Source organism: Oreochromis niloticus, linkage group LG7 (assembly GCF_001858045.2).
Source record: "Oreochromis niloticus isolate F11D_XX linkage group LG7, O_niloticus_UMD_NMBU, whole genome shotgun sequence".
NCBI classification, from domain to species: Eukaryota; Metazoa; Chordata; class Actinopteri; order Cichliformes; family Cichlidae; genus Oreochromis; species Oreochromis niloticus.
In genome coordinates, this window is record NC_031972.2 from 17,525,233 (window position 1) to 17,539,787 (window position 14,555).

The following is a 14,555-nucleotide window of genomic DNA, read 5'->3' on the forward strand; positions in this document are numbered from 1 at the left end:
TTGTTTCCATGATTGTTGTTTTTGTTTTAACATTTTAAGCCAGAAGACAAACATCAGATTATTCCAGAAATAAAGAGGAATCTCACCAAGTAACATTTACATATATCTTTATTGTGCCAACTGATACCATGTAAATAAACCACCAAATGGAAGCAGTCAAAAGGAGGAAGAACACCAAGTTTACACAGCAAAGTTTACAAAAGACTCATTTACTAATAAAGTTGGCTTCAATTTTATTGTAAAAATGATATTAATAATACCAGAGAGAAATCTGCAATAATATGTATTTTACTCATACAAACATTATCAGAAATAATATTTTCTTTCTTCATATGGCAGAAATAAGCATGTATTGATGAACAACTTGAAAATTTTTAAATTCTCCATTTCTGACAAAAATATACTCAAGACTTCACATCTAGTCTAGGAAAATAGTGCACAGCAATGGATTAGTTAGTAAAGAATAATGCCAAAGATACGGCTATATTGGTATACAAAAGTGTTCATATATTAAAATATAACGGAACAACCATCCACAGACACAATCTTTTACAAATCTGAAAACACTGACAGTGTTTTCAATGTCAGCCTCTGTCAGTTATGACGAGATCTCGATGCAATAATGGAAAAGAACCAAACAGGTGCACCATATTGCTTTAATCACTCCTCATCTCTCAGTTACAGTCATAACACCTTTCTCAGCTCTAAAGTCGAGGTAAATGAGTCGACTTTCAGCAGATTGTTAAACCGGACTGGCATTTACAGTTTTTGTGTGTTTGGCACTTGCAGCAGCGTAATTCACCAGTCAGTCGCTAATCATTGATTTAGATTAGTGAGCTCTAAATGATTATCCAAACACAATAATGGAGAAAAAAATACCTACAAATACAGCTGTTCTAAACCTTTAAAAGTTTGTTTTCACTAATCTGGAAATGCGAGGGCAACAGTCTTGGACATTTCGTGGCATTTTCACATCACATTTCAGATTCATGGGAATAATTTAAATGAACTGGTGCACAGGCAAGTGTTGAATCCAGTATGAATACCTTCAAACTACTAATGTGTCACATCTCTCTGAAAGATTACAATGGAGTATAAAGAGACTTATTAGGACTGATGTGAAAAATGCTTTCATACTGGCCGACTAAAACGTTCTTGTTCACGATATGAATCAAAGCACCCCTCTCATTCTCATGTGGTCTGTATATATACATGGCTCAGATACTATTTTCCCTTAAACAGTCAAAACTCAGTCAAAGCAGGGAAACAGAAGAAAAGTACAGTACAAAATACAACATCAATGATTGTACAGAACACCTGCAGGAGTCACAAAGAAAAAGATACGTCTTCAAAGTCTCTTTTTGTCACAGAAGACTTCAGATTTGTCAAATGTGCACTTCAAGTCATTAAAATCTCACTGAACAAACTAAACATCGGGTGAAATTTCTCCGATTTTGTGCAGTGATCGGATGTAACGGTGGCCTGGCAGCCAGTCGCCTGATTGTGCGTGGAGTGGAGCTCACATGCAGTTGACCACGTTGCTGGAGCCTTGTCCGACGTCTCTGATCTGGCTGACGTGAGACGAACAGACGGCGACTCCAGCTCCAGCACGGCAGTGAGACACTGAGCCCACCAGCTCCCATCTGAACAGCAAAGGTACACAAGTCAATAGACAATTAACAACAAGAACACTGTGGACTTCTAGAGGTCATTTTAAAATTCCATTTTTTAGAAAACTACTCAAGTCCTTCAAATGTTAGATTATGCGGTACATATATAATGTACTGCATAATCTATAATTATGGACTTTACGGAGTATAGCTCAAATAAACAATCAAATTACAATGTTAGATGGTTCAAGTCCCTAAAATATTTTAATATCTGATTAATAACATTACAATATTTTGCAGGTAGGAGACTAATATATTGAAATCAGGTGATTGGTTTATTGGTATTCAAGCTAGGCCTGATACCAGGAACCAAATCAGCAGTTGTCATAATCATCTTGTGACAAGATGATTGATGATGTTGGATTATTTTGCCCACTGCCAGTAACCCTACTTTCGTCGGACTCTCTTGATAATACTTTTTGGATTATTTTAATGTGCTTGAATAAATAGCTCATTTATATGAATTTGTATTGAAAGACTGAAATGTGTCAAAACTTACAAAGAAAAGAATAAAGTTTTCTAGATTTAACATTTACAAACAATGTATGTAAAAAGGAGTTATCTAATAAATACTATACCTCATTTTTGCTTTTTTATGTATATACATATTCTTGAAGAATAATAGTGGGGAAAAAACAGGCATTTTAAACAGGAATGCATCAGAGCATTTACTGATCAGTTTTCCGCCTACTGAATAAAGTTATTCTCTCACACCTCTGTACACGCAGAAACACAATCCCCATTCTTCTCCTACTGACCTGTTCATTCGTGGCTCAAAAGCCTCCACTGTGTTCAGGTAAATGTTTCCATTGTGTCCCCCGACTGCAAACACTCTTCCCATTACAGTGGCGACCCCGACCCCTCCACGTGGGGTGGTGAGCTCTGACACGTACTCCCAGCGGTGTATTCGTGGGTCAAAGCGCTCTACGGAGCTCAGTGGTGAGTTGTCATCAAAACCACCTTTGGAAAATTATAAGATAAGACAGTCGTGAAAATGTTATCTCTTGGGGATTTTTAGGATATTGTTATAAAATATGAAACTCCCATGTGTGATAAAAGGCAGCATGAATTGCTGAGAATATTGGTAAAACCTCACACTCAGGTTTAACACCTGTTTTTTTAACTGTCACATAAAGACGGCATTTAACGACCTCCCCAATACACTCAATGACGAGTTTTAACACCTCAGTATAGATATCAACACTATGACCACTATTAGAATACCTTCTGGGGGGTTTTCAAGGGTAGCTGCAAAGGCAGAGAGAACCCTCACCAACTACTCAAACAAACATAGTTATTTTGTTCTATAAGCAGGCCTGAAATATGACAGAAACTGCGTGGTTCAAAAAACTAGCTTCAAGGGTTAGTCCTGGTAGGCTTGAAATAACTAAAGAGTCAAATAGCTGTATGCCATTAACCAGGCAGCTATACAACAGTATTACATGTTTTTACCTGAAGCTATTTACCATGTAAAATTTCATAACAGACACTTCAGTGAACCTCAAACAACTCTTTAAATTGAGGTGGTGCAATAAAATCCTCTTCCTGTGAATCAGTTACCAAACAGCTTTACAAATGATGAACTTTCGGCTTTCCGGATTCGAGCGTTTGTTTATAAAACTCAGGGGTGTGTACATCAAGCATGTGATCTGGGTTCACCAAAGAAGCACCCATGAAAGAGGAAGAAAACATTGACAAACTGCATCATATAAAGTCAGTGCAGTAAATTCCAACAAACATTATTGGACTATCCAACGAATCAGCCTGTAGAGAAGAATATGACAAGCATTCTCCTACAGTTCCTCTTACCCACTACATAGAGGCAGCCATTAAGTTTACTGACTCCATTTCCAGCCCGACGCTGTCCCATCTCGCAGACCTCAGTCCACTTGTTGAGATGAGGATTAAAGCGTTCCACACTGGACAGTGACGCCACGCCATCGTTGCCTCCCACAGCATACACAAAATTCTGAAATTGGGAGAGTACAAAGTAGTTACGTGCTGATTACATATCACAGATCAGATAGATGGTTTTTACTTTTCTCTTCAGTTTTACCCCCAGTGCCACAGATCCAACTCCTCCCCTCGGAGTGTTCATCGGCGCCACGGCACTCCAGCAGTCACTTTCGATGTCATAACGCTCCACGTCGTTGAAACAGGAGTTGTCGTCCAGACCTCCAATAGCATATATAGGACCACCAAGGGCTGCCAGGGCTATCCCCCTCCTGAAATACATATGTTCATGAAACTTGCCATACAGTAAATGCTTCACAGAAAGAAATGTACATTCCTTACTATGGAACAGAAATTTATGCAATCAAAATTTTATGTTTTTCTTCTTTCTGTGTGATCATAACATTAAATATTTTTAAATCACTCCAACTTTTCTCCAGGAGTTGCACTGGAGCAAATTTCCGATTTATACCTTTTGGTGTTCATCGACGCTTTCATCATCCACTTGTTAGTGAAGGGGTCAAACATCTCCATGTTTCCCAAGTGTTCGTTACCATCATGGCCGCCAACAGCATAAACCTTGCCTGAAGAAAACAAACGGTAAACAAACAGGGAATTACGATCATGTGACCAGAATATGAACTGATACCATTAATACTGACATACTGCACACTAATTAGAAAAATCACTGATTGGCCACATCTTATAAGTGCTATCAGTATCAAGCATTAGCAGCAGATCCTTAATGTCCAGTTAACTGGAAGGTGCAGCTATCCTGGATCAGACTCATCTGTTCATTTTTTTTTCTTCATGGTTATGATTTCTTCCTCCTCAAGAACACTTGCCTGGAGCTCAGCACCGCTGAACAGGAGCATCCAAGTCACAACCATATTAATATGAGACAATTTAACTGTGCGAGTGATCAGGAGGATGAGGCTCATCTGTGCCCACTTTTGACTTTACTGAGTATGTTGTACTCTAGTCCCTCAGCTTCCATACCCAACATTTCATCATTCAGGTGAAAATGTTCTTGTTTACATTCAGTAATGCAATCATATTCAATCTTTCTTACCTCCTACAGATATTACGCCCACGTGACGCCGTCTGCTGTTCATTTCAGGGCCAAAAAACCAGCTGTTCTTAGTGATGGAGTAGCACTCAATGCTGCGAAACGGGTCACCAGAACCGCCCCGGCCACCCACGCAGAACAACACTCCTGAGGAAACAATTGGACAGATAAAATGCCTCTGAGCACTTCAGGAAGAAGATGAAAAACACTTTAGCCAAGATGGAAAAGTTAATATAAATGAGAAGTTATTAAAAGTTTTGAAAGATGTATTTGAGCATGAGATTCAGGGCCCTTATTTTTCATGGCATGGCAGCAACTTCTAAAATCAGCATCCCCATTTGTGCAGTGTTTTTGTTACAATCCCAGAGAACAATGCACAAGTGGACAGAGCAACACACACATATTAAAATTACTCTGCAGAAGCAGGAGAAAGCAATTTGTTAGTATGCGAGTGAACATTAGGTCTTGAATTTTTTTTGCTAAGATAAGTGTCGAAACATCAAGCAGAGCATTGCTTTCACTTTTACACTGTCTTACATTTCTTTTAATAAAAAACATGTTTGCAAACAAATGAGGTCTGACAGCAGTGCAAAATATAAAGTCTTTCACTCCTTTTATTGTATCTGCATGACGGACATGACTCAAACCTGTAGCAAAATACTCGGAAGCCCTGAGACACCCCTGCTTTTTCCCCTGTGATGTTTTGCACACAGTGCAGGTTTTGCCACTTTCGCAAAATAACTGTGGAAAGGCATAATATGTTTACCATTTTCCCAAAGCCTTTGTCCATTAAACACTGTGTTACTCACAGTGTTTAATGGACAAAGGCTTTGGCCAAATGGAATAGGACTGCCGGTGGTTTTAGTGCATTTTTTGAGACACACTCTACAGGTTCACTTTATGGACATTTGAGGTTAGCAAACATTGCATTGTTTCTCTTGGCCTTCATGCATAAATTGCATTTCAGGTTGTGGTGTTTTCAGGTGGCTGAAGTATTGCCAATTAAATGTCCAGCACCTTCTGTTGTGTCAGAAGTTTGATTTTTGTTGTACATCTTCCTTTTAACATAGTCTTACTTGGCCAGATGAATCCAGGAAACCTCAAACTGCATGGTACAGGGAACAGCTGTGATTGGCTCATGCATACATGGAGTCAGACACTGATTCAAATCTTTCCCTCCTGAACGTCTACTAGGGGTAACTCGAGTTTCTGTTTTCTGAACAGAGTAATTTCTGTCGTATTTCAGGCCTGCTTCAGAAGTTACTGGGGATGGTTTCTGCCTATACAGCTAACCAGGCCTACCAGAACAACCTGGAACCTATTCTAAATGGTCATCAAACCTCGTCTTTGTTGATATATACCGAGGTGTAAAACCTCGTCATTAAGGGTACAGGAGAGATCATTAAATGTCCTCTTTATAGGGGAAGGAGTCAAGGAGCCCTTGATTTGCTTTTGCATTGTGTTCAATTGACAGAGCACACATTTTCAATATCACTCAATCATGTGTACATTTAATGAATTCAATTAACTGCGCAGACTTCAGACTACTATAATATGCCTCTGCAGCTCAGCAACAATGTCTCACTGCCTCCTTTTCAATTTTATTATTACGTTTAATTCTCAAAATGCAAGCACAGTTACACGTTACAGTGACTACTGACTAAGCGAGGAGCATTAGGAATGATGAGATAGTCTGGATTGTTTCAGTGATATAAACAGATTCATCAGCACGGTGCTACTTATTTCTAGCTTGACTATAATTAAAAACCCCAAACCATCTGTCTATAACAGCAGATTTGAGGTACTAATGTAATGTAATGTAAATGGGTCCAAAAAGCCACTTGATTTTATGTCTGCAAGTGTGCTTTTGTAAAGATAAGAAAATGTGCTGTAATGTTTTTCTAAATGCCATAAAACAAAAAAAACTTGTTACATGCTCACAGCAGAGCACCACCATATAAAGGTACCTGCAGTGTGCTTCCGGGGTATGGTACGGACTGAATACTCAAAGTCTGGAACCACCTTGTTGTTGAGGTGCAGGTGGTAGTTCCTGGCTTCATCCATCAAGTCACGACAGCTCAGGTTACCTTTGATCATCTCGTCTTTTGCCACTGTTCCAGTCAGAAACTCTACTGGTAGTAGGGGCAGGCGCACCTAAGGAAGAGACAAACATACATGCGGGTGTCATGCGGATGCTAGAGTGATTATATAACACTCCTTTTACCCACAGTTATTCATCTAAACATTCAGGTAATCAGTAAACCAGGTGATAAACTCTGACTTCTGACACACATTCAAGAATACAACACTAATAAAAAAAAAAAAAAAAAACCTTTCTAGGTCATTCTCAAACCTGAGACATGATCTGGTCCAGCCAGGCCTCATGATGCTGTGGGTTTGCGTTTAGCCATTTCACTGCTGCATTGTACACCTGTGTCTCCGAGTGAATATTGAGGTCGCTGGAGGACAGTAATGTACGCAAGTGCTGGGGAGACACACATGTGAAGTCCTCACACTCCACTACCTCTGTGAAGTGCTCGCAGGCGTAGCGGTCAGCCATGTCCATCAGATCCACACGATTGTGGCTCTCGGCAAAGGTTCGAACTGCCAGGCAGTTGGTGGGATGAAAGTGTGCCTTCATGTATTCACAGCAGGCTCTCGCCACCAACTCAACCTATTCGAAAAAGGAAATAAATCAACTTCAAATATTATGATTTGTATTATATAGTTCAGTGTTTTTCTAGATTAAAACTGTCATTATGCATTAATTTGGTAAATCAAAGTTTAAGCAAAACTATACTTGAAATGCAGGACACCTCTGTTCATGTTATAATCAGCTGCTAGTGCTTGTTGTGCTTGTCTACCTGAAGGATGCAGGCAGCATAAAGCAGTGGCTGGACATTATCCACAGTTAAGGTGAGCTTGGAGGAATAAGCAAAATGCACCAGGTCCTGAATGGCATCCCCATCAAAGTCCTTAATTTCTATCAGTTCCTGCTTGGCTTCAGACATCTCTGACAGGAACATGGCCCTGAGGAAATGAAACAGTCACTTGAAAACAAAGATTAAAAACAAAGCACCAGCTAATGTTTAAAAATGCAACCACGGTTCACATTAGCAGTCAAAAATAGACACTTTGATAGCAGTAACCTTTCAGTCTATAAAACCTCATTTTAGCTGAAAATAAACTTTAAACACTAAAAAGAGTTTGGATTTTTAAATAAATTATTGTAATGTAAATATTTAAAAACTTTCAAATACTGTTCATCTGCAGTATATGGTTGTTTTTTTTTGTTTTTGGGCATGCCACTTTTTTGTGAGAACACACTGCACACCATGCTGTTGCAGATTTTGAGCTGACAGATCTCTGGGAATCATCTTGTTGGTGCAAAAATACCAATTTATGACTCTAGATAACAGTGTTATCAGTTCTGGCATTTCTTTTAGATTCTACTAAAGAAATATAAAATATCATATGTTTTGTGAGAGCTGCAAATAAAACTGAATGTCTGTTACATGCCAGCACAACACTGATTCCTTCCCTGAGTTGGTGCTTTTTGTAATCCTTGAATGATTCATAGTTACAAGGGCTAAAAATGATTGAAAAAGCAGCCAATGTCGTAAAGAAAAACTAAAAATGAAAAAATAAAAGATGGAATAAAGTCACTGGTTTGCCAGTTTTGACCATTGTTATCTTATTTCTTTGCAAATTGGGCATGATGAGGGAGTTGTGGACCGTTCTTAGAACACAATATACAAAATCAAACCACACTGTGTTAGATAAGAATTAAAACTAACAACTGAGACGATAAACCCATTAGTAAAACTTTGTGTCCTTAGGTTGTACATTTTTCTGTACAAGCAGATATCTTTTTTTAAATCTAAGAAGTCCCCTCCCTTTATGGCCGTTAGAAAAAAAATCCAGGTTTAAGACACTGATACAGGCAAAACACACCTGAAGTAAGGGATAACACAGGCCAGCACCAACTTGTGACACTGTATCAACCTGCTGCCGACCTAGAAAAAAAAAGAAAAAACAAAATACATGATACAAGCACACGTTGACATTTTATACATTAGAGCTACACAATATATCAAATTTTAATCTCAATCAAAACTAGTTTCCTTCAGTGACACTGAAAAATGTGTGCTCCAACAGTGCAACAAACTCAAGCATTCCCTAAATCATTGCCTGACTATATGTCTACATGTGCCAAACACCGGAGTTCCCTTTACCACCCAGCATCACTTTTCCTGGAATAGTGTGGATGAAGTCGGAAGTTGATGAACTTGTTCCTTTAAGTGAATCATCATCTGCTGTTTGGGTTAAGTGCAACCAAAATAGATTCTGTGCAAAAGGTTACACCACAACACAACCCACCTAACATATTCAGCTGTCTGAAAACACACCACAAACTGCAGTATGATAATGCATGAAAGCCAAGAAGAACAATCCAAGGTGAACCTGACAACACCAACTCAGACGTGCACAAAAGCTGTGCAGTGCGACAATGCATTCACGGAGCTCACAAACACTGACTGAAATCACAGACGCAACTGCATTCTTTTTTGCTAAAGATGTGTGTCCACTAAAAATGATGAGTATATGGATGTTTCAGGAGAATAATCAACTTCACTAAAAAACATATTTTATCCCCTCATAGAGTTATGTGTGGTGATATGTGGCGATAGCTGCGCTATATACAAAATGAGGGACCTCACTGCTGTCAAGTGCTTTGCTACAAGTTTTATTCACATCATGAAAATCCAATAAATGGAGTGAAACGTTAGCTCCTAGGGGATGCACTTGAGCCAGATGAATAAACACCTAATTTAAACACCTACAGTGGGGCAAAAAAGTATTTAGTCAGCCACGGATTGTGCAAGTGCCCCCACCTAAAATGATGACAGAGGCCAGTAATTTGCACCAGAGGTACACGTCAACTGTGAGAGACAGAATGTGAAAAAAAAAATCCATGAATACACATGGTAGGATTTGTAAAGAATTTATTCGTAAATCAGGGTGGCAAATAAGTATTTGGTCACCTCAAACATGGAAAATCTCTGGCTCCCACAGACCTGTAACGTCTTCTGTAAGACGCTTTTCTGTCCCCCACTCGTTACCTGTATGAATGGCACCTGTTCGAACTCATCATCTGTATAAAAGACACCTGTCCACAGCCTCAAACAGTCAGACTCCAAACTCCGCCATGGCCAAGACCAAAGAGCTCTCGAAGGACACCAGGAAAAGTATTGTAGACCTGCACCAGGCTGGGAAGAGTGAATCTACAATAGGCAAGCAGCTTGGTGTGAAAAAATCAACTGTGGGAGCAATCATCAGAAAATGGAAGACATACAAGACCACTGATAATCTCCCACGATCTGGGGCTCCACGCAAGATCTCATCCCGTGGGGTCAAAATGATCATGAGAACGGTGAGCAAAGATCCCAGAACCACACGGGGGGACCTGGTGAATGACCTGCAGAGAGCTGGGACCAAAGTAACAAAGGTCACCATCAGTAACACACTAAAACGGCAGGGAATCAGATCCCGCAGTGCCAGACGTGTTCCGCTGCTGAAGCCAGTGCATGTCCAGGCCCGTCTGAAGTTTGCCAGAGAGCACATGGATGATACAGCAGAGGATTGGGAGAATGTCATGTGGTCAGATGAAACCAAAGTAGAACTTTTTGGTATAAACTCAACTCGTCGTGTTTGGAGGACGAAGAATACTGAGTTGCATCCCAAGAACACCATACCTACTGTGAAGCATGGGGGTGGAAACATCATGCTATGGGGCTGTTTTTCTGCCAAGGGGACAGGACGACTGATCCGTGTTAAGGACAGAATGAATGGGGCCATGTATCGTGAGATTTTGAGCCAAAACCTCCTTCCATCAGTGAGAACTTTGACGATGAAACGCGGCTGGGTCTTCCAACATGACAATGATCCAAAACACACCGCCCGGGCAACAAAGGAGTGGCTCCGTAAGAAGCATTTGAAAGTCCTGGAGTGGCCTAGCCAGTCTCCAGACCTCAACCCCATAGAAAATCTGTGGCATCACTGCTCTCGAGAAGATCTGCATGGAGGAATGGGCCAAAATACCAGCTACTGTGTGTGCAAACCTGGTAAAGACCTATAGTAAACGTTTGACCTCTGTTATTGCCAACAAAGGTTATGTTACAAAGTACTGAGTTGTATTTTTGTTATTGACCAAATACTTATTTGCCACCCTGATTTACAAATAAATTCTTTACAAATCCTACCATGTGTATTCATGGATTTTTTTTTTCACATTCTGTCTCTCACAGTTGACGTGTACCTCTGGTGCAAATTACTGGCCTCTGTCATCATTTTAGGTGGGGGCACTTGCACAATCGGTGGCTGACTAAATACTTTTTTGCCCCACTGTATTTAAAGAAAGGAACACAGCACAATGTAAAAGTGAAAGCAGTTTCTTGTGGATGTAGTTTTCCTCTTAGGGCTGCACCCAATCAGGTGGATAATGGCGACTAATTTTACTTCGAAACACAGATTTGTGCATTATTAAGAATGTAATATGGATGTTATGATGTATTATACTTCCATGAAAGTGCAATAAAAATGTCTGTCATGGAAACCAATAAATTATCCTGACAAATAATCACAATCTCAATATTGATCAAAACTAATTCTACAGCCCTAATATAAATAAGTTACTCCTTATTACTCCTTATCACCATGTGATGTGATTTTGGCATTAGTTTTGAAATTTTGAACAGGCCAATCTAAAACAAAAAACAAAAACAAAACAAAACCCAAAATAAATCCCACTCTTTATAAAACAGTTTTCATTTCACACTGACATTACAAAACACACAAAAAGCTCCTCTAAAACAAAAAGTATAAAGGAACAAATCTTTCTCGAGTCCAGGTGTAGAGGCCCACCTTCAGCGTGACGTCACAGAGCTCACCCACTTCATAGAAATGCCGGAGCGAGTTATGGAAGTCCTTCCAGGCTTCATGAGCCTCAAAGACAAAGGACCCGTCAGGCTCACATTCTGATTTCAAAGCCCTGTTTGCAGGCCGCTTCTCCTTGGACTTCAGCTGTTTGGCATGGTCTGGCACCACATCCCCCGGTGCCATAGTGGGCTACAGGAAACAACACCTAGATGGTAAAAATAGATGCCGGTAAATACATAAAATCATATTCACTCCACTTAGATCTTTTTTCTTTTGCAGTGTATTAACAATACCGATGTTTTAATTTGATTTGATGGAAATCAGATGATTTTCTGTTAAAATAACCGCAAATTTTTACACATAGGTGTCTGCTACAAGGAAAGCAGTGGAATAGTGAATCTCCTCTCCCGTCTCTATATTCATCAGGCTCTATCACTGTTCATCTTTTCTCACTTTTATTGGATTGTAGCGTTACGACTGTTAAAAAAAACAACAACAATACTAACAGTCTAATCACAGCCTGTAATCAATAATAAGAAGCGCAATTTTTAAATTCCACTGACTTCAACTGCATCCAACAACTGCAACTCAGCACAAATAACAGCAACCTTCAATAGAGGCAACAAAGAGGACGTGAGGGGTGGGAGACATGGCCTGCCAGCTGAGCAAGTTTTGTCAGTATTCCTCCCCCGTTTTAGTGTCACTTCTTTCACTATTTTTGCAAAACACAGGAAAAGCAGTTCTCTAAAACACACAAATTACACTTTAAAAAGGAAAAAAATCAACAATTTAACCCATTTAAAAAAATCTACCTATCGCTGAATCTGATGAACAATTTCCACAATTGATGTGTCTTTATTTAAGAACAGAAAGTGAGAGTAACAGCTGAAGCCTCAAGCTCCACCTACGCCTTACAGATGATGTACTGTCTCGCTTTTTTTTTAGCTATGCCCCTGACACTGAATAGCCTCAGTGTATCGCCCCCTCATCACTAGTCCTCTCACCTAAAAGAACAGAAAACATCAAGTCCCATCATATGCACTACGATCAAACCCAATCACCACTTCTGTTCTACTTTGTAGGCTTGTGGATAGGCTTCAACATACGTAGGGATGCAGCAATATCCATTTTATTTAAAAGGCAAAAGCTGGGTTGGCCTAAGCAACCGTTGGAGTTTTTAAGATGCTAAGATGATCAGACTGTGTTATTTTATTTATAAAGAGGAAGTGGAATGAGAGAGTCAATAATTTAACGACAGAGGCAGTGCACAACTACTGCTCAAAGTGCACACAGAAGGATGATAACAGCCACATTTTCTCATGTGACACGAAAATCAAAACTCCCACTGAGGAACTAACGGGACCAATGTGAGGCACTGAAGTACACAAAGACAGTCACGCTCTTCCAAAGACCTACAGTTGTCATGTCAAATTACTTCACCTAAGGAAACACTACAAGTGCCCTTAATGAGGCCAAATGTTGTTCTTTGTCCTTTGGCCTTTGGCATTAACTGACTAATAAAGCTGACAAGTGAGTGCACACTGAGTTAAGGGTTTTTTTCCACCACATTTTAAGAGACTGAGGGTCAGGCAGCTCTTGAAATTCTCTGATAAATGTCGAAGGGCCAATCTGCAATACAGTTATCTGCACAGAGTTTGCATTTACATCATCTTCTCTGCCATAGATAGCATTTCGCACACTTCATCTACACCTATAGATTACTGTCGCATTTATCAGATATTATATCTTGTACAAGTATCATGCTTTAACTAGCCCTCAATGCACTAAATGTCCTGCACCAACTTAAATATTGCATCTAGCTGTTCTGTTTAAAGGACAGTAACGACAGGTTTCATCCAAGATTATTTTACCACAGGTAGGTTCTTAAACTCGGTCAAAACGGTCGACAAAACAACTGAACTTTAATCTCTGTCGACATACATTGAACCAAAGGTCAACAATTTGTCAATCGAGACGCAATTACGGTTTAGTCTCCACAATATTAGCACCACTTGTTACAAATAGCATGCACGTTTGGGTCTTAAAAACCAGGCGAAATGAAATTACTCTGCTGTACATTATAAATCTAGACAGCTAGGCTAGCAGCAGATTATTGGCTAGCTTGTTTGCTAAAAGCAGCTACTAGACAGATTAGCATCCGCATGACAGCTAACGTTGTCTGACAGGAAACGGACAAGATGAGGGCACAAATTTAGCCCCCAAAAAGTTACAGCAGAACTGCAATAAATAAGTTAATTTCCACAAGCGTTCATATGAATTATAAGAAAAAAATACCTCATGTCGCAGCGAGAATTAAGATGCCGGCTTCATTGAGGGGAATGCTTTGCTGCTTGGCAGTTGCACGTTTGTTGTGATTCCAGGTGCTTCATGGGTAATGTAGTTTCAAAGAAGAACAGAAAAAGAAGCAGAACTAACTAAATGTAAGCTAAATAAAGCGGTCTCTGTGACACCCTGAAATATCCCCCACACACCTGCCTCTCGGTTCTGAGATACTGACACTTTAACGTTGATGTCTGATATCTGAGACATTACATTTGATACTGATATTTAAAAACCTCAGTATCAAATTTCTTACAGTTTAATGGTGCCAGCTTAAAAGTTAAAGCATGTAAAAAGCAGTACAACAGTATTATGGTACATATATACATACACCAGAAGCTACACAGGACTGGGTTCCAGTAGATAACACTTGACACAAATAAAGCCCTAAAGTGGGGAGTAATGTGCAAAGTAAGGGCATTTAAGATTGTAATTACAATTATTATACAACTCCATTCTCCAATAAAATCTTACATAAGATCGCACATTAACACCTTTGTACCCTGAGCTTCTCTTTACTGTACAGCAGTGTATGGCTGGCATTTCAACAGCACCCTGCAAACAACACTGAAAACAAGTTGTGG

At 39.6% G+C, this 14,555-nt stretch overlaps 1 protein-coding gene across 1 annotated transcript; it reads right to left on the reverse strand.

The window, feature by feature from the left end:
* Positions 1 to 90: 90 nt before the first annotated feature.
* klhl8 (kelch-like family member 8) lies at positions 91 to 14,066 on the reverse strand. Its single transcript, XM_003451533.5, has 12 exons — positions 13,927 to 14,066; positions 11,617 to 11,836; positions 8,647 to 8,708; positions 7,557 to 7,722; positions 7,046 to 7,366; positions 6,660 to 6,846; positions 4,696 to 4,839; positions 4,096 to 4,207; positions 3,727 to 3,895; positions 3,480 to 3,639; positions 2,429 to 2,630; positions 91 to 1,643 (listed from the first exon to the last, which is right to left on the reverse strand). The coding sequence occupies exons 2-12, from the start codon at positions 11,812 to 11,814 to the stop codon at positions 1,520 to 1,522; spliced, it is 1,845 nt and encodes a 614-aa protein (XP_003451581.1). The 5' UTR covers positions 11,815 to 11,836; positions 13,927 to 14,066; the 3' UTR covers positions 91 to 1,519.
* Between the last annotated feature and the right edge of the window lie 489 nt (positions 14,067 to 14,555).